Genomic DNA, 23285 nt, shown 5'->3' with positions numbered 1-23285 from the left:
CAGATTCCACCATATCTTTATGTACAAAATAATGATCTTTTACATTGTAATCCTTTTATTTTTAACATTTGGCATGTTTGTGTGCTGCTGCGCATTGTGGACCCGCCTATAGGCACATATTACTAATGCACCCTTTAAATAACAAAGAAAATACTGCGCCATTGACTTTAGACCAGGTTTTTGTTGGTCAATGGCGCAGTCTATTCAGTCCTCAAAATGGCAACGCACCAAACAATTCTCATTTCTTTTCTTTTTATACTACTACTTTCATTTCCAGAGTCTTGCTGAGCTGTCATCACTGCAGGGTCTAGAGGAAGATCACACCTTTCAGAAGGAAGTGGCACTCAAGACTCTGGTCTACAAGGCTTACAGGCGAGTTTATTGCAGTCTCTTATTGATTTAAATCTACAAGACTGCTTACATGTATGGCCCTGTTTCCAGCTATTATTAAGATGCATTTTCGGTCTTCCGATCACAAGAGGTCCGTTCTAATTTCAGGTGCAAACGGGGTTTAGAATGTTTTAAAACATCTTAATTCCAGAAACCGGGCCTATGTGTGCTTGCATACACGTTCTGTCATTTAGATGTTTTTTTTCTGTTCGAAGTTTTGAAATGTTTGTCGTTGCACTCTGGACAGGTGTTTCTATATAGCTCAGTCCTATGTTCTGGTGAAGAAATGGAGTGAAGCTCTGGTTCTGTATGAAAGGGTTCTGAAATATACCAGAGAGGTCCAGTCCAAAGCCAAGAGCCTCAATAACAGCCTTAAGGTACCAAACACCACACATTACTTCCCTTACAAAATTGTGATGGTATCGGATTATATACAGTAGTGGTCAAAAGTGATGATGTCCGGCATTTTGGTTGTGTTCATTATATTTGTGGTGTGGACTCAGCTATTGTGTTAAGAGTTAAAACGATTTTTAAAACTTTATAGTCATAGTTGTCTGTTTTGATGTGAGTTAACCTTTAGTAAATGTTAAATAGTGTATAATGTTTCCAATGCGGTAATGCTGCTGTCAGCAGGGGGGTGCTGCAGTTCCCACGGCCTTGATTATTGACAGTTCAAATCAGAACGTTTAGTACTAGAATTAAGAATTACAACAAAAAGGTAAAAAAGTTTAAGTAAGGCTTGTGTTCCAGTTTTTCACTGTTTTAAGTAACACAATGAGAATATTTATGTACCTATACAAGTAGAATCAATTTGTACTTTTTACTAAAGAGTTTAAATTAAAAAAAAGTTTTTAATTGGTTAATTTAAATGGATAGTTTAATTCACAGAAATGACTCAAACTTACCAACTTATTACATAACTGTTTTTGCTACAGAAGTCTAAATCTGAGATTATATTATAAACATTTGATATTTCTGCCAGACCTTTTTCCATACTACTTCTGGTACGTTTTAGTTGTGTACAGTTTAGTTGTTTAGTCTGTCAGTATTTTAAGCCAAAGTTTTACTTTCAGTTTCGCAATTCTACTAGGTCAAGTAGATTGTGAAATTCAATGTGCTCTACTAGATAAATGTTTTGCACTCAGTGTTGCACACATGCTGTTCCATTCCTTCCTCTCAGAATCTCCCTGATGTCCAGGAGTTGATAGCTGAGGTCAATGCTGAGAAGTACTCCCTTCAAGCCGCAGCCATCTTAGGTGTGTAAACATGGCCGCCGCTATTTCCATTCCACAAGGGACCAGTCACTTTATTGACCTTCCGCCCTCATCCACAAATTCTGACACAGTGGCCATATTTCTTGAAAGCTTCATTAGCTGCAACTGACTGTGACATTTGTATTTGTGTTTTAGACACAGATGATGTTGCTGAGGTGCCCCCACCACAGCAGATTAAAGATTCCATGGTAAGGAGAGGACAAATGGAAAGACTTCATCAGATGTTTTCTAAACTATTTTTTCAGTTTTTACCTTTATATTGGGCATTATTAGTTTGCCCTAGATTCATTAAAATATTCAAAACTGTTTTATTAACCTTTTAAAAATATTTTCTATTTGCTATTCACAAGCTCAAGATCATGTCTATTTTATAGTTTTAGTCAAGGAATGCTGATTTGTAACTGCTCTCCAGGTACACATAAGTGTTGAGGGGGAAGGAGGAGTAGAACAGTGGAATGTTGCTGGGCGTGTGCATGTGTGTGTGTCAGGTTCATGATGTCCTGCGGTAGGGATGGGCCCTGGGCTTGTTTAAAGGAATAGTTCTTAGATGAGATGAGAGAAAATATAACTCTCCTTCAAATTCTTTACACAACTCTTTCTAGTTCATAGTGACCACGTCTGTCAGGGTGTTTGTTTTTTTGTTTAATGTTTAACAAGCACATTCTTTGTCTTTGAATTCAAGATCTGTGTTTCTGGTTTATCTACAGCCCCTGTCTGATCGATTGGATAATTTCCGGCTAGACCCCACCCTCCTGAGCAAGCAGCCCAATCTGGTGCAGTTCCCTCCAGACTTCCAGCCCATTCCATGCAAGCCTCTCTTCTTTGACCTAGCTCTCAACCATGTGGCTTTACCACCTCTTGATGACAAGGTTGAGCAGAAGGGCAAGGGTGGCATCACTGGCTACTTCAAAGGCTTCTTTGGCTTTGGGAGCTAAATCTAGTCCCAGGTTTTGGTTTGGCTTGTTTGGCTGTATTTGTAGTCATCTGAAAACAGATCTCTCTTCAAGACCGAGAGTTATGGATCCTTATTCTGTCAAACAATTTTCCCCAAAACACGCCTTTATAGATTTAAGAGATGTAAGTGCAGCCTGTTTGGTAGTAAATGCATATTGACTGAATTGGAGGTGATTTATAAAGAGTGATTATTATGAGTTTATGCAAAGTTTTCATCTTGCAAGAAGGGTGTTATATAAATCCTGCCAAGTGTCAGCGTTAATGCTTGGTGTCACTACACCCTGTTGAATCCAGAGTAAAAAGTTGGGTCTATCTTTTTTTTTTTTTTTTTTTAATCAAACTCTTGAACTAAGATGCCTTTGTTTGCCTAGACCTCATCTCAATCTGCCCAGCACATTATATAAAAGTGGGCTTATTTCACTCAAGAAGTCTACACTTTAACACTCTCTGTGTAGATACCATGAAGGATTTTGATCTCTGCAAATAGTGTCATCTTTGCATGTATCTTAGAAATATACGCTGGTGCAATTTTGTTTAAAAAGTCATAACTTATGTTTAAACTATCATCTTAAAACAAAGCCATTGAGAGAAAGGAAAAGGTTTGTTAGTGCTTTACATGTGTTTTTTTTTTTTTTTTTGCTATATTTTAACTCATTTCTTTTAGCTTGCAGATGAGTTGCTATTTTTTTTCCCCTTGTTTCATCAGAGATCTCACCATTATAATGACAGACTGTTAAAATGGATTGGATATGCTAAATTATAAAACTGAGCGATTTTTAGTTTGAAGTCTCCTGATTTAAAAAATAAAAAAAACTTTTCTGGTCATCACTGCATGTGCCATGTTTTTGAACTGGGTCAAATATTGGAGGTTCTGTTGTCTTGTGTGTTTCTATACATGCAGATCAGGTTTGTAAACATAGCAAAAGCGTCAAACGCCACTAGTCCATGTTTGTCTGCACTAGACTTTAGTCAGTTTCTACCTATAGATAAAGAAGTCTCAAGTAGATCTTTATCACAGCTCTTGACAGCTTTCTGTTGTCGTTTGGTCATCTTTACATTCCTGAGCACATGTACATCATTCCAGGCAGGATGCATTTCTGGCCTGAGGAATCTCACATAAGGGAGTTTGAAGTTTAAAAGGCTTACTTTCTCATATTTGGTTGTAGCATGGATTTTATTGTATTTGGTAATGGGTTAATCTGTTTAGGTTATTGGGCATTTAAGTGCATATGTCATAAAAAAATTCCATTGAAATCTGAAAGCCCTTAATTTAGTTCAATTTGATACCGCCAAGACGCATAGAATCACATGCAAGACATTTTACTATCAGCAAGATTTACCTCGTCAACCCATTAAGTTTCTATCAACAATTGTTTGGTTTCTTTTGTATAAAGAAGACAGTCATCTCATTAACAGCCCAAAATAAGATATCCGTTGGTGTATGTGAGGAAGCACCACACCCCAATGTGAATTATCCTCCTTCAATCCCAGCCACTCCTTACCTGCTCTGTTGAAGCTTTTGTTTTTTTGTTTTTCTATGCAAGCTGCATGGAACATCACTCATGATTGTGATGGTGTGCAAGGACTATCAGTACATAGTTTTTATAGAGTCCTCTGATAGTTTTTTATGTAACATATTTAGGGCCAGATTTAACAGTTTGCGCAATTTATGGCGCTCTCACGCTAATTTGCCGTATATGTTTTTAATACATATTGAATGCATTTTTTTTCCTGGCTTTCCAGACAATGGGAAAAACTGGCTAGTTTATGTGTCAATTTAAGCAGTGTGACATGCTTTAATCTCAAACTACTCCAAACATTTACTTCAAAACTTCTCATGATTTTGTTGAATTGCTGGACTTGTTGAATTGTTGAATTGCTGGACTATTTAAGTAAACTGATTTTTTTTTTTTTTTTTTTATAAATAAGAGTGACTGTTCAGAAAGGAAGTGTTATAACACTATTTTCCTAATGGGCTCACAACAATTGCAAAAAAAAACAAAAAAAACCCAACTGTTTATTGTAATAGTTATTCTAGTTTCTGTGATATATTTATTCTAACTTGTTTGCTGTTTTAGAATAAAATATGTTAAAAATTTAAAAAATATATTTAATTTCCTGGTTTAAAAAAAATGTTTTTATTAAAATGCTAAAAAATGAAGTAGGTTGGAGTTTAGGAAAAAATAGTGGGGGGGTGTAAATTTGATTAACAATGAAAGTATCTAAAGAAATTTAACTGACGTCCATATTTTCATTAGTTACAACCCACCCCAAGTACAATTGACATTTTTGTCACAATACACTTTTTTTTAAGTTGTAGGCCTACATAAAAAAATAAAATAAAAAAAAGATCAGAAAAAAATCAGTAGTTTGTACCTGATAAATGGGTTAATGGCAAAAAAAAAGAAAACAAGAAATAAACTGGGTAAGGATGGTAGAGAGAGGGAGTGACTCTGGGGCAAGACATTAGGCCTGAATCTCTGGCACACCCTACCATGTGACGGTGCATGTTAGAAATGTGGGCTAACTACCACAGCCCTGCTGAGAGAAAGTGACCCAACAACATTCCACACCATCTTACATTCACAGATACTACACATTTAACAAGCAGAGTCATTAAAGGAACACTGTGCTGAAAATGATTTAAATGAACTATTGGTTACTGTTAATAAAAGGAATTCTTCAAAAGTGCAACATGTCTAACAAAATTGGGTCAATTTTAATACACTAAATACTAAATCACCTGAAAGCAGACATGATTAGAGTGAATAGAACCAAATTTTGGGCTTATTGTTAATATCATGACTTTTGTGTGTATATACTTGTATATACAGTAAAACAGACACATTTAATTACTATCAATAAAAAAATAAGAGAGATAATAAGCTGAGATAAATGACAGAGATGTGTGTGTGTCGTTGAAAAATGGGAAGGTGAAACTGGTCTGCCCGGTCCTGCAAAAGGAGGTGGCCTGGGTGTCGCCCCACACCTGTTTCTCAGGGCGGAGTGGAGACAGAAGAACAGCTTTACTTCACCACTCTGTGACAGTTCTAGAGAGGCAGAAAGTGTGTTCAGAGAAGTTTGTGGGGCTAAAGGAAAAACGGAAGTAGGACAGATTCACAAACACACATCAGCAACAGAGAAGGTGAACCTCACCTCACTAAAACGTGTAGTATGTTCAAGAAGAAAGAAAACACGGTGAAAGATGATTCCAAGACAAGCCAGTGAGTGTTGTTGGTTATTTTATACTCTTGGTTCTGTTCTGTTTTGTGTTCAGGCAGGTCTGAGATCAGTTTTAGATAGACTCAGGTAACCAGAGCCCAGAAAGTGAAGGTCTAAAGGTGATTAATTCTTAATTCCTGAGAACTTTCGATCTGAAATCTGTCATGTTTCACCTTAACAATCAAAAAATGCTTGTTTTTTGGTTTTTTTGGTTTTTGTTGTTGTTGTTGCTGGGTCTACAACCACCAATATATGAATATATATCAATATATTTGGTCATATTTTATTCTCATTTTAAATTGTACACCTCCATTCCATTCCAATTAGAAGTGAAAATCAGCAATATCATTAGTTTGTATAGGTTTACTAATAGAAGGAAATGGAAACATTTCACAAAGGATACCTAGTTCTGTGGGCCCTTATGATGACTGTTTTGGTAATAATATAACCTCTGCTTTGTAAACACAAGTTGGAATTATTATGGTCTGTTGAAAATATACTACAGTGGTTAAAAATCTGTTTATTCCAATTTGCTCTGCTAAGTAAAAACATTTATTTGTCTTATGTATGATGGAAAGTGTATTTATTTATACTACAAATTCAAGAACATTTAATACATAATATAATACAATATTATGTACATAATACAATGTTTTCTATATTAAACTGACATTTAAAATAGACATTATAGATGTACCAGCAATGCAATTAAAAAGTACACCTATATACTGCTTGTCAGAATGGTAGCCATCCTTTTAAGAACCTGCAAGCATGTTCTTAGATCTCAGAATTGATGTCTCACTCCCATCTGAACACACCAGTCTAATCTGATTAATGCATGTGTAATGAAGATACAACTGAACAGCACAATACAGATGTTAGCATGAAGTTACTCAGGTATGTGAAAATATGCAAAAATCAGGACCATCGAATAAAAGTAAATCTGGAAAATGTTTTTATAGAAACAGTGAAAGGAGTGTCCTTGCTCCCAAAGCTCAGTTCCTGTAAGGGCTGACGTACTTGTTCCTTCACTAGGCTGCTGGGTGTTGGTCCATTGTTTCATCATGGTAATGCAAACATGACATTTCAAAAACAAACACAATATAATTCTAGTAAAACATTTTAAAAGGCAAAAAGAAATGGAGTTTTTTCTTTTTCTTTACTTTGTATTCTGTGGTTTTAATAGGTATTGGTAGAAGTGGTAGGGACTGTGGAGTATTTTAGGTGGAATAAGAATGATGAATTTAGAACAAAAACTAGACATTAGAACCTTTCAGGAAATCAAAACATTATTTTCCTTGTGTGTTATGAGTTTCATTTCCCAAAATCAGTGACTTGGTGAAATCAAACTCTTTAAGATCTGCTACAGAATGAGGGCATTGTCGTCCTGTGTGTTGGTTTAAAAACATCCACAGAATCAAGTGTGGAAATTTAAAAGGAAAACCACTATTAGTCACAAATATTTTGACCTTCAGGGACATGGTCTCTGTCTTAGAAGCTTGTCCAAAAATGGCTGTATCGGCAGTTGAAGTTATGTTGAGATAACAGGTGTGTGAAGGGTGATGGAACTCTCTGGACTAGCATGGCATGATGGGAAAGAGATATAATGATATAATCTCTGAATCTCTTGCAAGCTTCTCAGAACAATATTTAACAGCACATGGTGAGGCATTAATGTCACATGTGTTTTATCTGTTTGACAGTTATTTTTCATTCAGAGGAGTGTCACAGACAGCAAAAAAAAAAAAAAAAACCCAAATCTGCATAAGATAAATAATATTTTGTTTCATAACATAACAAAGCAGCTTAAATGACTGGATATAACCAATATCCACCAACTAAGGACAGCTTTTTGTTTAAATAAACTGGGATGACCAATGAGGATTTCAAATGGAATCCCACAGAGTTCCCATTATTAGGAACAGGTTTTTAAAATGTGCCTCTACCCTGTGAGTTCTCAAATTCATTGTTGTTTTTTCAAGAAGGCAAAATAATAACATAAAAAGAAGTGCATACTTCTCAGAGACACTAAATTGTAGAGTTCTAATGCAGGGGATTTCAAGACCGAGATACCGCACCCAGATTCTCAGCCCATTCAGGGATTCTCTATATAAAAAGCTTAATTTTATCAGTAATACTTTATAATTAACATTCATTAGAAACATTTACATTAGGGAGGGCCACAGCCCTGCAGAGTTTAGTTCCAACCCTGCTCCAACACATACTTGTAGTTTTCAAATAAGCCTGAAGGACTTGATTAGCTAGATCAGGTTTGTTAATTTAGAGTTGAAACTAACTCTATTTAGAGTTTTGCACCCCTGGTTTACATCCTTACATTATATTAGTTCATAGTTATAAATGTATTTAAAATGTATTATGTAATATATGTAATCTCTATGGACCCCCTCAGGTACACTTGGGATCCCTAGGCACATGGATCCCTGGTCAAGTGAAGATTCTTATACCTCACTTTTGCCTGAAACAATTCTTCTGACTAACGGGCTTAATTTACAGTAAATCTTATTGATATGTCTGATTATCCCGTGTGCTTTGATGCTCTACACATATTTCCTTGTGTAGACGACCACTTTGACCATCCAATATAGCACATAGAATCCTAACTTTTAATTTTGACCTGACAGATCTCAGGTGAGTAACCTGGCCTTGCTGATTGCACGTATGCAGAAGAATGCAGACACTGTTGAGAAAGATGTACTGCGTGCAGAAGAGCTGCTGCTCATTGTAAGAAAACATTTTCTATTTCATTATGCACATGTATATGTTAGTAGTTCTAAATGGAAAACATAAACATGTTCCACCCACTTCTATTTGCTCAGGATGCTGGCAATGAGAAAAATAATGAGAGATTACAATATCAGAAGGAAACAGCAGATCTTTTGGGCCGGGCTGAGGGGCTCCTAAAGGATCTATTCTTGGATATGGACAAAGCCAAGAAAATGAAACACCCTCAGGCAGGAGAAATAGAGAATGAGTGAGTGACACTAAAAGCATCCTTCACACCCTGTTCATGACTCAGTCTGTTGCTCTGTAAGATTGAAACTAAGTTTGCACTTACACATATTAGTAATGAGATAGAACATACACATGTTCTATCTCATTTATATGGTTATATTGAAAACTAAGAGTATTTGTGTTTTTCTATTTTTTCCACTAATTAGTGTTAGTCGGCTTCATGAACGTTGGCTGAAAGACTGTTCCCTTTACCGAGAGCTGTATGAGCCATTGAACGAGGTGGAACTACAGCCAAGAATTAACTGGGCTCTGGTACTTAACCAAAAACAGGTCAGAAAACTGACAATCTTTTCTTTTGTACTTACAATCAAAAGTAATTGTCATATTAACACACAATATTAAGACATTGTAAGAGGTACTGTAGATCATTTCAAAACTTCAAGTTAAATGACAGAATTGCTATCATCAGCAGATTCTCGTTTAATTTGGCACTTCTACTGGACCCAAAACGATTGCAATAAAAAAGGGTGGTCTACTGACAGTTGACACAATTGTAACACTTGATCACTTCATGCGTCAATCAGATTGCTACGTGTCACGTATGCTCTCAATCTGCCCATCTTCAACAGTCCAGTCATCTAGTTAAAGATTGCATTTCCCAGCATCCCTCTTGTTTATCACCTACACTTCATTGGTCATCACCCACACCTATTTCCCATCAGTACTCCAATCTGTACCAGGATGAGAGCGTACACCTCACAGTTACTCTTTGTCTGGTCCCAACTACGGACAACAGACTACTTACCTGCTCTACTTACCTTTTGGATCTCCCTGTGATACTCCAGCGACCTCCTAGTGATTCTCCAGCAATCTCCCTGTAAGCTGGAGAGCTCCACCATAAGCTACACTCTGAAGACCATCTTCTGGAGTGGGTTGGATGATAATTTCTTCCAATAGGCCTATGTCACACTTCCTGCTTCCGGAACGCGGAGTAGGGATTCAGAACTTCCGGTCAACGGTATTTCTCGATAAGGATTTAGATTATCAGCCTAAACCATGTCTAAACCATCCGAGGTAGACTGACCATGAGCAATGAGGTTGTGAAACGAAGGTTTTTGCTCCTGTAGAAGCTATAAGTTCGTATGAAATCAACCTTGTTTTAAGAAAAACATGTTTTATCCGCGATCTTATGAAAAAAAAAAACTACACTACCCACAATCCATGCTTAGGATCCACGCAATCCTAAGCGTAGCAGCAACGTCTGCTGATTGGTCCAACTCGCTGTTACCATAGAGACGTGTACCTTACTGGCGAACGGCTAGAGCTATAACAACAATGGCAGGCTACACCCGCAGCTGTTGTTGTAGTGTACCGGGTTCCTCTGCATCAGGACGTAGACAGCCATGCCTCAGCTTTCACGCTTTCCTGAAGGACGAAACACTCCGCAAGTCTTGGACCATACCGTCATATGTGACTTCAGGCAGGTTGCGGAGAGATTTGGTCCAGCGGTATCTATCGGACTCCGCCATTGTAAAAAGCTAACCGTAATATATATATATATAAAATATATATAATATAATATAATATATAATAATATATATAATATATATAATAATATGTATAATAATAATAATTTATATAATAATAATAATAATAATACCGCATTGACGGCATCAGCCAAACTCTCCCACTCATATTTTTTCCTTTTGTTATTAATCCCGGAGGACAAAGTTCCAAATAAAATATTTTTCTCGTTTCTACCTCCAATAGTAGCACCTCCAATTCACTTTCTGTAAAGTTTCGTTTCTTGCCGCTTGCTTTAGCCATTTTCTTACTGCTTTCTTTTGCCAAAGTGGACTCATTACCATATTTAAATTGATTTAATTAAGGGAGAAGACTGGGTGGGGCGTTGTGCTCGTGCATGTGCGCTCAATTTTACGTTAATTGGGATGTACAAAGAGAATATGCGTGGGATCCTTCGTACGCAGAGATTCATACATCTTTTTTTTTTTGTGCGTACGCACATTTACAGCTTTGTCCGTACGCAATGTTTTAGTATGAATTCAACGCAAGTCTTTGTACATGAGGCCCCTGGTGTCTTCATCTCAGAGACATCATCTGTGTAGCATGCCCCCCGAATAAGGATGAGACTTTTACTGATGGTTTTATAATAATAATAATTCATTACATTTATATAGCGCTTTTCTAGGTACTCAAAGCGCTTTACATGGAAGGGGGGAATCTCCTCAACCACCACCAATGTGCAGCTTCCACCTGTGGAGAGGAGACAGTGATGAAGCCAATCAGTATATGGGGATGATTAGGAGGCCATGATGGACAGAGGCCAAGGGGCAAATTTGGCCAGGATGCCGGGGTTACATCCCTACTCTTTTTTGAAGGACATCCTGGGATTTTTAATGACCACAGAGAGTCAGGACCTCGGTTTAATGTCTCATCCGAAGGTCGGTGCTCTTTGACAGTATAGTGTCCCCATCACTACACTGGGGCGTTAGGACCCACACAGACCACAGGGTGAGCGCCCCCTACTGGCCTCACTAACACCTCTTCCTCATTTATGATGTTTAATACTTTATGAACCTTAATCCATTCACCATATCACCAACGTAAGAGCTGAAATGTGTACAAAACATGTAACTGATCAGCTAGCATTGTTCACATTCACATGGTGTCTTACATTTGTGCAAAAACGAACATATTAACAGACAAAATGCTCATATCTCAACTGATTTAATTAACACACCTTTTGCCACTTCGGAGGGGCTGCAAGTATGACATTCGACGTTTACCAGGTCTCTGTGTCGAAGTTATTGCCGTATTTGGGATAACAAGCTATATGCTATAAACTGCGCTAGCTTGGGAGTGCGCATTCTAAAAGAAAACAAAAGCACGTAGCTTAAGACTGGAAGTCAACCATTTCAATACAAAACATTTCAAAATAAAAGACAATCACCTTTTCTGTAACAAAATATACTTATGGTTATTTACAATCTGCCTTGGAAGTCCTCTCTGGTCCTTCTCCATCCTTCCTCGCACCTACCACTGAGCCAGAGCCAATGATTGCAACAGAACCCGAATCAAGACAACCCCTTACCCAACTCACCACAGTCACAGAGCCAGGGTCGACAGTAGACCCAGAACCTGAGCCAGTGCCCACCCTGAGTCAACAGCCAGAGCCAGCACCCGCCAAGGACCTGCCACGGACGGAGAATGTCACACAGAGCCAGAAGCCCTACTCATTCCTGAGCCAGTCGTTGTGTCTGATCAGGTGTGAGAGCCGGTACACATGACCATCCCCAGTGGGGATTTTAGTGGAATTTTAAGGTGTGGAGATGGATTTTATCCATGCCAACCAGCACGGTCAATATAATGGATGCCCGGGTTCCCTCCTATTCCCAAGCCAAGTCTACTTCAACACTGCTGTTGCTGTCCAGCCCCAAGGCTCCTGTGTCTCCGCTGGTCCCGCCCAGTTCCAAGGCTCCTGTGTCTCCGCTTGTCCTGCCCAGCTCCAAGTCTGCTGCATCTTCGATGGTCCCACCCAGCATCCCTCTCCCATCTCCTCTACCAAATCTAGCCAGTAACCACGCTGTATGTAAATTCAATGGAGTTCACTTCACAAAAGCTAAAAAAAAAAAAAACAATGTTATGTGCTGCCTTTTGTTTATCATCAGCCCTAAAAGATCATAATGGGAGAAATAGCTAAATTGTGGTGAGAAAAAAAATATTACTCATGAAGATTTTAATGAAGATAAATGTGGGATGCCATGCTGAACATCCAATTTCATTTGCGCCAGTTTGCACTCCTCTCCGATACACTCCTCTCCGAAGTAGGACTGTGGAATTTGGTTACCAGAAGCAGATGTAACATGCTTTCACACTTTTATTTTTGTCATTTTGGGAGGCTTTGACATCCAGATCCCATTTAATTTAGCTGAGTCACATCTAGAATATGTCTTCAAACTACTTCCTGAATTGGCTTGAGTGATTAGGCTACAGTCAGTCTCTAATACGATACAGAAGGCATTTACACCTGGTCTTTTCACAATTGGATAGCGATCTGATTAGTGAAAACACATGAAGTGGTGAATTGTCAAAAAAAATTTCTTCATATTAAATTCATACAAAAGTTAAACTGATATCCATGTTCAAAGTTCCACGGTAAGCTGTATAGATTTCAAACAACGTTAATTTGTGGCAGATAAATATGTGGTAGAAGTTTGAGCTTCATAGCTGAGAAAAAAAAAAAAAAAAAAACACAGATATTACAGACATTAAAGCAAAGATAAATCTTATTTCGATTTATAATATCTTTGCCAGCAATGCAGTAAAAGCCAGATTATGGTAATTAATTAGTATTTCTGAATACGGAATATTACAGAAAGATGCAAGCAAAGAGGAGTATGGCCCCTCTATGGCTGACCTGAAGAAGCAGATTGCAGCTCATAACATCCTTCATAAAGAGATTGAGTCTTACAACAACCAGCTATGCCCTGGATCAACCAGCTCTCAGGTGAGCAGCTTTCATCAACTGGGCAATTTTTTTGTTACCAAGACATGCATTCCTCGTTACCTCAGCCTTTACTTTGGGAAGAAAAAATACAGGAAAATTCCTGAAAAAGAAAAAATGTCATCAGGTTCCTTGTTTCTGTCTTCCATTGAAGGTTCATAAAACTAAAACATTGATGTTTCAAAAGTTCATAAAGACATTTAAAAAAATAATCACTATGAATCAAATGGTTTAATCCAAGCCACAATCTCTTCATATGATGAACAAATTTATTTCAGTCTTTTATTTACATATTAACATTCATCAATGCACATTCTGAAGTGTCAAAATTTTGGTTTTGTGGACCTGCAATGGATGAACAGAAATCTCATTTGTGTTTCAAAAATGAGCATGTCTTATGGGTTTGAAACAACTGGGCGAGTAATTGATGGCAGAATTTTCATTTTTGAGTGAACTAACCCTTTAATCACAAAACGTTACATCCCTCATGTTGTTCCAGGAGGAATATGCTGCCATTAAGAAGCAATATGCTAACGTACTGGTAAGAAAACATTCACATTATGACTGATATTGAATAAATGGAAGATTTTTGAAAATTTTAAGAGATACTGTTGGTGCCAGAGAGAGAATGGAAAAGTTCTCATTTAGCATTTTCAATGTTTCAGGATAACTCAAAATGGAGACGTCACTATCTCAACAGCCTGTACGACTACATGCAGGACTGTGAGAAGGAGGTGGCGTACATGAGGGAAGAGCAGAACAAGATCCTTAAACAGGACTGGAGTGATCAGATGGCTGACCATGCTGACGTTCGCAGACAGTATGAGGTAACTAGGATTTGAACTGGTTGGATGACTTAAATGAACTAAAGGACAGATATTCCTGTAGACCAACATTTTTTCAAAAAGGAGGGCTTGGGGAATATATCAGTCATCAGGGTGGCTGGAAAAAAATATTCAAAAACACAAGTTGCACACAGGGCAAAAGAGACTGCTCATTCACATTACATAACATTTAAAAATACGGACTATATGTATAAAATATGATATATTAGAGGTTAATTACAAAATATTTCTGTAAAACACTATACAAAAAAATATATATAAAAAATACATATATATTCACAATCTACAATCAATAATTAATCCTTTTTTCGTCTTTAATGTGGAAAATAAAAATACCTGGTTGCACAAGTGTGCACACCCCTTAACTAATACTTGGTTTGAAACACTTTTTGCTTTTAATACAGCAGTCAGAATCTTTTAATAAGGTCAATCAATGCTTGCACCATCATGCTTCATCGTGGGTATGGTGTTGTTTTGGTGATGAGCAGTCTTTTTTTGTGCAAAATGTACTTGTTAAAATTATGTCCCAAAAGTTATATGTGACCCTGGATCACAAAACCAGTCATAAGTTGCACGTGTATATTTGTAGCCTGGTAATACCAAACTCTGCTACTTCGCTTTGCTTCGTAGACAGAGTCTGGAAGGGCGTAATAGAAAAGCGTTTTCTATAGCCGCTTTCCGACCATGTAGTTACAGGAACTTATGGCGCTTTTCCATTACCAGTACCAGCTCGACTCGACTCGCCTCGCCTCGCCTCGACTCAGCTCGGCTCGCTTTTCGCTCCGTTTTCCATTGCAGATAGTACCTCCACAATAGTACCTGGTCGTCATAGCGACGCCGCAGGAAACTGCCGTGACTTAATCTTTTACGCGAGACGCGCGAGACACACCCGCTACCCACACACACACACAGGGCAAAGGAGGAAATCGAGTGTATGCTGTTTTTGGATGTTTTTGTTTTTGCTGTTTTTTATTCAGGATACTGCGTCTGGCGCGTGCAATGATGACGATTAGTGACGAATAGTGACGATTCTCTCTGACCAATCAGCAGTCTGCCATGATTTCACGTCACATTTTAGTATCGCCTCAGCTCGCCTCAGCCCGCTTATGGCGCTTTTCCACTACACAGTACCAGCTCGCCTCGGCTCGGCTCTGTTTGGTTTTCCACTGTGTAAAAGTTGTACCTGTACCTGCTTCCAGGTACTTTTTTTCGTACCACCTCCGGCGAGGTTCTAAGCGGGCTGAGGCGAGCTGAGGCGATACTAAAATGTGACGTGAAATCATGGCAGACTGCTGATTGGTCAGAGAGAATCGTCACTATTCACTGCGGCTGAGTCCCAATTCGCCTACTTATACTACGACCTAAAAGTATGTACTTTTTTTGTGAGGAAAAAGTACATACTTTTGAGTGTGTAGCAAAAGAGTATGCACGTTCTGGGACATACTTCGATGACGTCATGCAACGTGAACGAGAACGTGGTTGCTTAGTTACGCACACCATGACTGTTAACAAAACATTTTACATTTCATTCATTCTTATATGTCATATATAAATGTATTTACTATTCCCATCTTTTTTTCCAAAATACATATGTACAATGTGTCCTACCAAATTGACGAGTGTAGCAGGCTGTCGTCGTAGATCAACCAAACGCAGGTCGTTTGTGTGAGGCGGCTGGTTCTGACGTTCATGTGCAATGTGTGTAACGAAAGCTAAAATATTTCAAGTTTATAGTATAACTATTGTTTAACGTATTTTATACTTATGTATAATACTCAAAAATACCCTGATGAAAATGAACCATGCTTTTACTATAGTAAAAGTGTAGTAACCATGTTTCTTTGGTTGGATTGATAAAGTTAACATTTGTACAGCCACAGTATTACTACAAATAAGTCAGTGTGGTTAAACTATGGTTAGTGTAGTAAAAGGTGTTTATTTTCATAAGGGTTTATAATAAGGTAACTTATAAATCTAAGACAGAAACATCAGAAGAAATACATTTAAAAAAGACACTTGCATGACACTGTACTTTTTATTTCATCGGACCCTACAAGATAAACACGGTACTTTTTGGCACAACATAACCCCATTAATATTACGAGACAATAAAATATAACTTTAATAAGGGTTAAACATTTGAATTCTTACACTTAAAAACTGAGGGCGAATCTCCGCGGCTGCATCCGGCTGCCATGTTTACATCACCATAGATACCACCATCACCACAAAGTTCCTCCCTCCCGCACGCAATGGGTTGTGGGCAATATTAGCCGTTAGAGTGTGCATTGATCTGCACCAGAGCCCGTCTACGGAGAGCCTTGGCACTTCCTATTAGCCCCATTGTATCGATCTTGGTTGCAGTTCCATTAGAATTCCACTGGAGGTGATCGCGGGCGAGTGCAGACTGAATGGGAGTCTATGGGGCTAGACGGCTAAATGTGTCTCTTTCACCCGATTGCCGTTGAGAAATCTCAGATTTTATTGTAGGTTTTGCAAGTTCAACATGGGTTATAGGTCGAAAGTTGAATGAACGAGTACTTATTTCTTTTCGATTTCTTACAGGTTGAGTTGTTGTTGCCCATAACACGCTAGCATTCTGCTAATGACGTCAGCTGACGTCATTGACATTTTAAAAGACTTTTTAAACCAAATAAGTGGCTCTAAAAAATCTAACACCCAGCAATGTGTTTTCTTTGCATCTCCTTTCGAATACAACATTCAAATTACTAGACAAAAAATTATATCCTGAGAAAAGTGGATTTTGAGGGTTTTTCGCCATAGACCTCCATTCATTCTGCACTCGCCTGCGAGCGCCCCCGCATGGACAGAGACGTGTTACTGCAGCCAGTCCAGAAACCGGAAGTAAGCAGAGAGTGCCAATTCTCTTCCTATTAGACATTCTCTGTCTGCACTTCGAATTCTAACCGGAAATAGTAGACCATCCGGGTATCTTTGGAATACTCTTTTCAACATACTACGATTTGGGACGTACTAATTCTAGTTTCGCATACTATTTAGGACGGATAGTATGCGAATTGGGACTCAGCATGCGTCATCATTGCACGCGCCAGACGCAGTATCCTATGGAAGGCCAAAGGGGCCAAAACGTGTGAAACTGTCGTGTAAACGCGTAATTACGCGTTAACGCGCAATTTACGTGTTAACACGCGATTTACGTGTTAACACGTCATTACGTGTTAACGCGTAAATGACGTGTTAACACGTAAATTGCGTGTTAACACGTAAAATATTGGACATTAGCACCACCTACTGGTTTGGTGCTCTTGCTCAAACACACAGAACCTAATTAGATTAAGCTTGGAAAAAGCCGTTTTTAATGTGAAAATACATGTTGAACAATGTCTTTTCAGAATATAGGCTACAACTACATTTTAAATGGGCATATTTAGACAGTTAACTATAACTAATTAAGCCCTGAAAGTCATGACCGTTTTCACAATCACAATAGAAATTGTGTAAGGATAATAACACATTTCTCCAAACAGTATTTTCATGTACACTTATACTGTAGCATATTTCTAAAGCATCTTTTTATAATTTAACCTCTATGCATTATTTGTTAGAGAGCCCCTTCTGATAATATATATATATATATTAGGGATGGGACTTTTTCTCGACAAAACGACCGACATTCGACACATGCTCCACTCGACAAAAAAAATAGAGTGTCGACATGTCGAGGGGGCGGGGCTTGTGGGATTTCCAAATTGCATTTTTTTTTTTTTTTTGCCTTTTAATTTATTACATTTCCTCGGTTACTTTAACCTCGGTTCCCTGAAGGTTTGCGTTGCAAACGCTATGAGAAAACTCCTTTTCTCGAGAAAAAAACGACCATGGTGTGTAAACAGAAGCAGCAGCGGAAATGGGCGGCGACAGCTTCTTACAGTTGCGGGAGCTTTTTCCTCAGCGCCGTCAACAGAGAGAGCGTTAACTGTAGGTACGTACACACCGCCGCCGACTTGAGCTGCAAAGAAGCTCTGGCCGCCCTGTCAAGGACGCTTGTCAAAAAGTACGGGGAAGCTTGACCGCTCTGAATGGTGAGTGCGCGCGCGCGCGGCCGGGACTCGCTCTCTCTCTCTGCTCGTGCGTGCGCGCTTAAAATTTCATATTTTGTTATGAACATTCACCCGCCAGTGTGGCGGATAGCCTTTTGAGATTTACTCGCCAAACAGAAAATCTACCCGCATTTGGCGCTTGGCGGGTGTTAATTTCGGACCCTGATGTAGAATATTTTCCACCCTCCGCATTGCTGCTGCTCTTTAAAAAAAAAAAGAAAAAAAAGGCCGACAATCCGACAAAAAGTCGACACATGGGCCTCGACAGTCGATTTCCCAAATCCCGTGTCGTTCCCATCCCTAATATATATATATATTCACTTCGAATTAGCACCACCTGCTGGTTGCTTGGTTTTTAATAAACACTGTTACGCCCGTTTCACACATACTCCGTTTGCAGTGCGTATGCGGTGCGTATTTTTTTCCGTACCCATGTTAACAGGTTAGAGCTTTCACACTGCACGCGGTTGCAGTCCGTCGATCCGTTCCAGCTGCGGTGCGTATACAGCAGTGCAGAGATCGTTTCCGCACCGAGTCTATTTTTGCTGTGCTGCAAACGCTGAATTAAAGTGACAGCGCATGTTTCGTGGTCAAAATGAACACATATTGACCTGAAAATGTAGAAATTTCACCATAAATGCGATTAATGAAATAAAATGTAGTAATCTCACCATAAATGTATTTAATTAAATACTACTTTTTCCACAAGACCGGGGTAAAGCAAGGAAAGCTACAATTTACCTCAACAAGGCGACATACAACACTTGTCTCATTCGTGGAGGTAAAAAAAACAAGTTCTTTGTGACATGCAAGATTTATTGTATTAAAATTTAAATGAAAAAGAAAAGGCATGCAAGTGGGCTGTTTTTGTCAATTTTAAGTTTTAATTTAAAATGTTTGCGATTTCATATGTAGGCTACATGGTTAAATTTTATCACTTGCTTGAGCAACTTAATATAAGTAGAAGTAGGCTATGCATTGGATAATAGGCTGCCGTTGTTTAAATTGTGTTTAAACGTGCATACGTCTATTAAAGAGTGTATGTACAAAGAGAATCGCAATGCTGAGACGTTAAGACCGGGGTAAATCAATGGAAAATACAATTTACCTCAACAAGGCGACATAATGAACAACACTCGTCTCATTCGTGGAGGTGGAAAAGTTCTTTGTGACTTGCAAGATATTATAATATAAAGATTTAAATTATGCAAGGAAAGGGTATGAGTCTGCTGTTTTTGTCAATTTTACGTTTTAATTTAAAATGTAGGCTTTGCGATTTTAAGTAGGCTACATGGTAAAATATTTTACCACTTGCTTGAGCAACTTAATATATAATTATATAGAAGTAATGCATTTAATAATATGTTGTTTAAATTGTGTTTAAACGTGAATACATCTATTAAAGAGTGTAGGCTATATGTGTACAAAGAGAATCACAATGCTGACAAAAAAAAAAACATTTTTTAAATAAAAGTTGCTGATAACTTCTTGATTTGAAATACAAATTGAAAGTATGTATTTGTGGTATAGCCAGCAGCGGATCAGTTACGCACTGCAAACGCAGCATATGTGAAAGCACTATTGCGCGTGCTGCTCCTGCACTGCATACGCACTGCTACACGCACCGCACACGCACTGCACACGGAGTATGTGTGAAACGGGCGTAACCCCTATCTCGTCTTTGCCATTCGATTGACACCCTCGTAAAACTTGTGTTGGTCCTCAAATATAATTTTATCCTAACGCATCATATCTATTTTCAAAAAGCCCAAGGACACGCTGTTACCTCGCTCACGTTATACAGTGTTAATCAGTCATTTAAATACTGCCACCTGCTGGTAGAAAGGGGGAACAGTTATCCATTACGGTGGAAACCACATTAAATATACATTTAACTATATAATATAGCGCTAACAGTAACAACTCTGCACACACAAATTGAGCCAAACAATGCGCTCATTAAACGTGACTGGTGATGTCTGGATATTAAATAGCTGTAATAAACTACTGTTGCTAACATATTTATTCCGGTCCGGTTTATGTAAGGCTATTTATTAATTGTTTTTTTCTTCCTTTAACGTTACTCTGGTATAACATTAGCGCTGAATATTATGACCGTTCTAAAAGCTTGGCTTTTATTTTGATAGGCCATATTTACTATTACTTCCGGGTCACATGGCCAACCTGTCTATATTTCAATGTAGATCTTCAAACGGAAAAATGGAAAAAGGAATTTCAAAAAAACTAAATCGGACCGTTATTTGATTTTGGTTTTGTCATTTTTCGCTTTTGGATTCAGAACCAAAAACGGGAGAACGGCTCTTTTTTTACCGTTTCTTTGTTTTTGGTTTGAAACGACAAACGAAAAACAGGTGGTTTCTCGTTATTTTGTTTTGTGTTTCAAACGAAAAAACAAACTATCAAAACGTACACGGACCGTATTCATTCAATCGCTGTCAGTTCGCTGTCCATTACGGTGGAAATCACATTAAATATAAATTTAATTATATAATATAGCGCTAACAGTAACAACTCTGCACACACAATAAGTTCTTAGGTTAACCTATTACCAACTGTATTGAGCCAATGCGCTCATTAAACGTGACTGGTGATGTCTGGATAGGCACGATATTAAATAGCTGTAATAAACTACTGTTGCTAACATATTTATTCCGGTCCAGGTTTATATAAGGCTATTTATTAATTGATTTTTCTTCTTCTAACGTTACTCGTATAACGTTAGTGCTGCATATTATGACCGTTCTAAAAGCTTGGCTTTTATTTTGATAGGCCATATTAACTATTACTTCAGGGTCACGTGGCCAACCTGTCTATATTTCAATGTAGATCTTCAAACGTGAAAATGGAAAAAGGAATTAAAAAAAAACAAAATCGGACCGTTATTTGATTTTGGTTTTGTCGTTTTTGGATTCAGAACCAAAAACGGGAGAACGGCTCTTTTTTTTACCGTTTCTTTGTTTTTGGTTTGAAACGACAAACGAAAAAGAGGTGGTTTCTCGTTATTTTGTTTTGTGTTTCAACTATCAAAACGTACACGGACCGAGAAGTAACTTGAGGTTTTGCTCTCCTGTTGGTTAATAGCTTGTTTGCATATGACGTCGCGTTACTGCGTTGCCATGGCGCGAAATGCAGATGGAGGGCAGGAAGTGATTTGCTACATTTAGAACCACTATAACAAACTCAAAATGCCTATGTTTTGCGTCGTTTATGGTTGCTCAAATCGATGAAACCACGAGGAGTTTTTATCGAGTACCAAAAGTTGTTGTTCATAAGGGGGAAAAAGGCAAGAAATTGACCGAAAAACGCCGGGAAAAAATGGCTTGCTACGTCGGAAAATGCCTGTGTGTGCAGTGATCACTTTGTCAAAGGTGAATTAACTTATGTGGCTATGTTTGTGTAACGTACCAGTTTCTGAACTTCGTAAAGTGAAAGTAATTGTTTCTTCTTTTCTTTGAGTTTGTAAGTTACCCCTGTAACTGAAGACAGACTCGTAACGTTACAGGCAAAATCTTTCAATTCAGTTGAAAAATCGCTCCTCTTCATAACGTAAGGATCACGTCCAACATATGTTTCGATTTTTTGTTGTATATTTCTCTTGTAATAGCGTCAAAAGTAGTCCAGTACGGACTTTCCGCCATCTCGTCCATTCCGCTCTTCACTTCCTGTCCTCCATCTGAATTTCGCGCGTCATCAGAATCACGTGACTGCAAACCACCTATTGCAGAAGTGGCAGCACATCTTAAATAAAACATTATATTAGACCTGTGAGCTATTGTCTGTTAGCCTGGTAATACCAAACTCTTCTACTTCGCTTTGCTTCGTAGACAGAGTCTGGATCAAGGGCGTAATTGAAAAATGTTTTCTTTCTCGCGGGGGGGGGGGGGGCGCTTGTCTGAAGTTTAAAATAATTGGTTACCCGTAAGCCAATCACATAACGTTTGGTTATGGCGTGTGTTATTATGCGCATGCTCAGCCGCATCTGACTTCCACTGCAAACACATGTATGATGCGAAAACAAAACCATCGAGCGAAATACCGGAGTGAACATGGCGGTGAACGACTTTTGCAGATTATGTGAAGTAATTCTACGCATCCACGGTACAATCAGCGTCTACGTTACGGCTCTCAGCCCGCCCTCTGTTCGTTGATTGGCCCGGCTGTTTTGAGGCTGGAGGAAAACGGTCGCTATCTCAGACTGAGTACAGAAGCAAACTGAAATTGAGCGGAAGTACGAAGTCTGACGTAGTCAGGCTAATTGTCTGTTGCAGATCTTCAAGAATAACAGTCTGCTGTCGCATGAAAGTGAGGTCAACAAATTGCAGGATGACGGAGACCGACTGATTGAGCTGAAACATCCTGCTGCCAGCACTATTCAGGTCAGAAAACACAAACAAGATGCCCAGCTATATAAATGTGATATTTTTGGCATTGGCAACTGCAGCAATATTTGACATTCTTAGATTTGTTGTTTCAGGGTTGTCAAACTCAACTCCTAGAGGGCCACTGTCCTGCAGAGTTTCGCTATTCAACACACCTGATCCAGTTAATCAAGGTCTTTAGGAGTGCTAGAAACAAACCACTTGAAGGCAAGCCTGCAAGGTTAGCAAAAAAAAGGTGGAATGCCTGCTAATGCTGTGGTACGCAGGGAAGGAAACCAGGGGCCATTTGTTTTGAATGGGATGTCAATGGAAGAGAGGCTTCACTATGCTGAATAAACTGCTTTTGTGGGAAAACAGCTTATCATTTAATGAATTGACAGCCCATCGGCTAATCTTTAACATGTTTGCTCTTAAACATTAATTTTGGATTTATCTATTTTTAGAGTTTACACCGAAAAAAATTCTGTTTTCTAAGAGAATTCACAGACAATCACGCGACAGGTAGGATTCAGTTTACGGCATTCATTCATTTCTATGGTATCCGCAAACAGTGATTTACTCGCACAACTCTGAAGGCTGTAATGTGATTGGTTGTCAAGGCACACGTGATCCAAGTTAGCCGT

General features: G+C 38.5%; 2 protein-coding genes across 3 annotated transcripts in view; both read left to right on the top strand.

The window, feature by feature from the left end:
* srp68 (signal recognition particle 68) overlaps positions 1-3446 on the top strand; it is a 74924-nt gene extending 71478 nt beyond the window's left edge. For both annotated transcript variants that reach the window (XM_084426124.1, XM_084426123.1), the window contains 5 exons: positions 278-372; positions 638-767; positions 1571-1646; positions 1800-1852; positions 2372-3446. In XM_084426124.1, coding sequence (XP_084282250.1) covers positions 278-372; positions 638-767; positions 1571-1646; positions 1800-1852; positions 2372-2599 — 582 coding nt within the window. In that variant the 3' untranslated portion in view covers positions 2600-3446. The remainder of the gene's footprint in view (positions 1-277; positions 373-637; positions 768-1570; positions 1647-1799; positions 1853-2371) is intronic.
* Positions 3447-5635: 2189 nt separating this feature from the next.
* The window catches only part of evpla (envoplakin a), a 33164-nt gene continuing 15514 nt past the window's right edge, over positions 5636-23285 (top strand). Inside the window, exons 1-8 of the mRNA XM_084426111.1 lie at positions 5636-5842; positions 8483-8582; positions 8678-8832; positions 9020-9143; positions 13210-13341; positions 13838-13879; positions 14004-14165; positions 22552-22659. Coding sequence (XP_084282237.1) covers positions 5793-5842; positions 8483-8582; positions 8678-8832; positions 9020-9143; positions 13210-13341; positions 13838-13879; positions 14004-14165; positions 22552-22659 — 873 coding nt within the window. The 5' untranslated portion in view covers positions 5636-5792. The remainder of the gene's footprint in view (positions 5843-8482; positions 8583-8677; positions 8833-9019; positions 9144-13209; positions 13342-13837; positions 13880-14003; positions 14166-22551; positions 22660-23285) is intronic.

This window comes from Rutilus rutilus, assembly GCF_951802725.1.
Source record: "Rutilus rutilus genome assembly, chromosome: 12".
Taxonomy (NCBI): Eukaryota; Metazoa; Chordata; class Actinopteri; order Cypriniformes; family Leuciscidae; genus Rutilus; species Rutilus rutilus.
The sequence above is the reverse complement of the archived record's forward strand: the minus strand, read 5'-3'. Positions and strand labels throughout refer to the sequence as shown.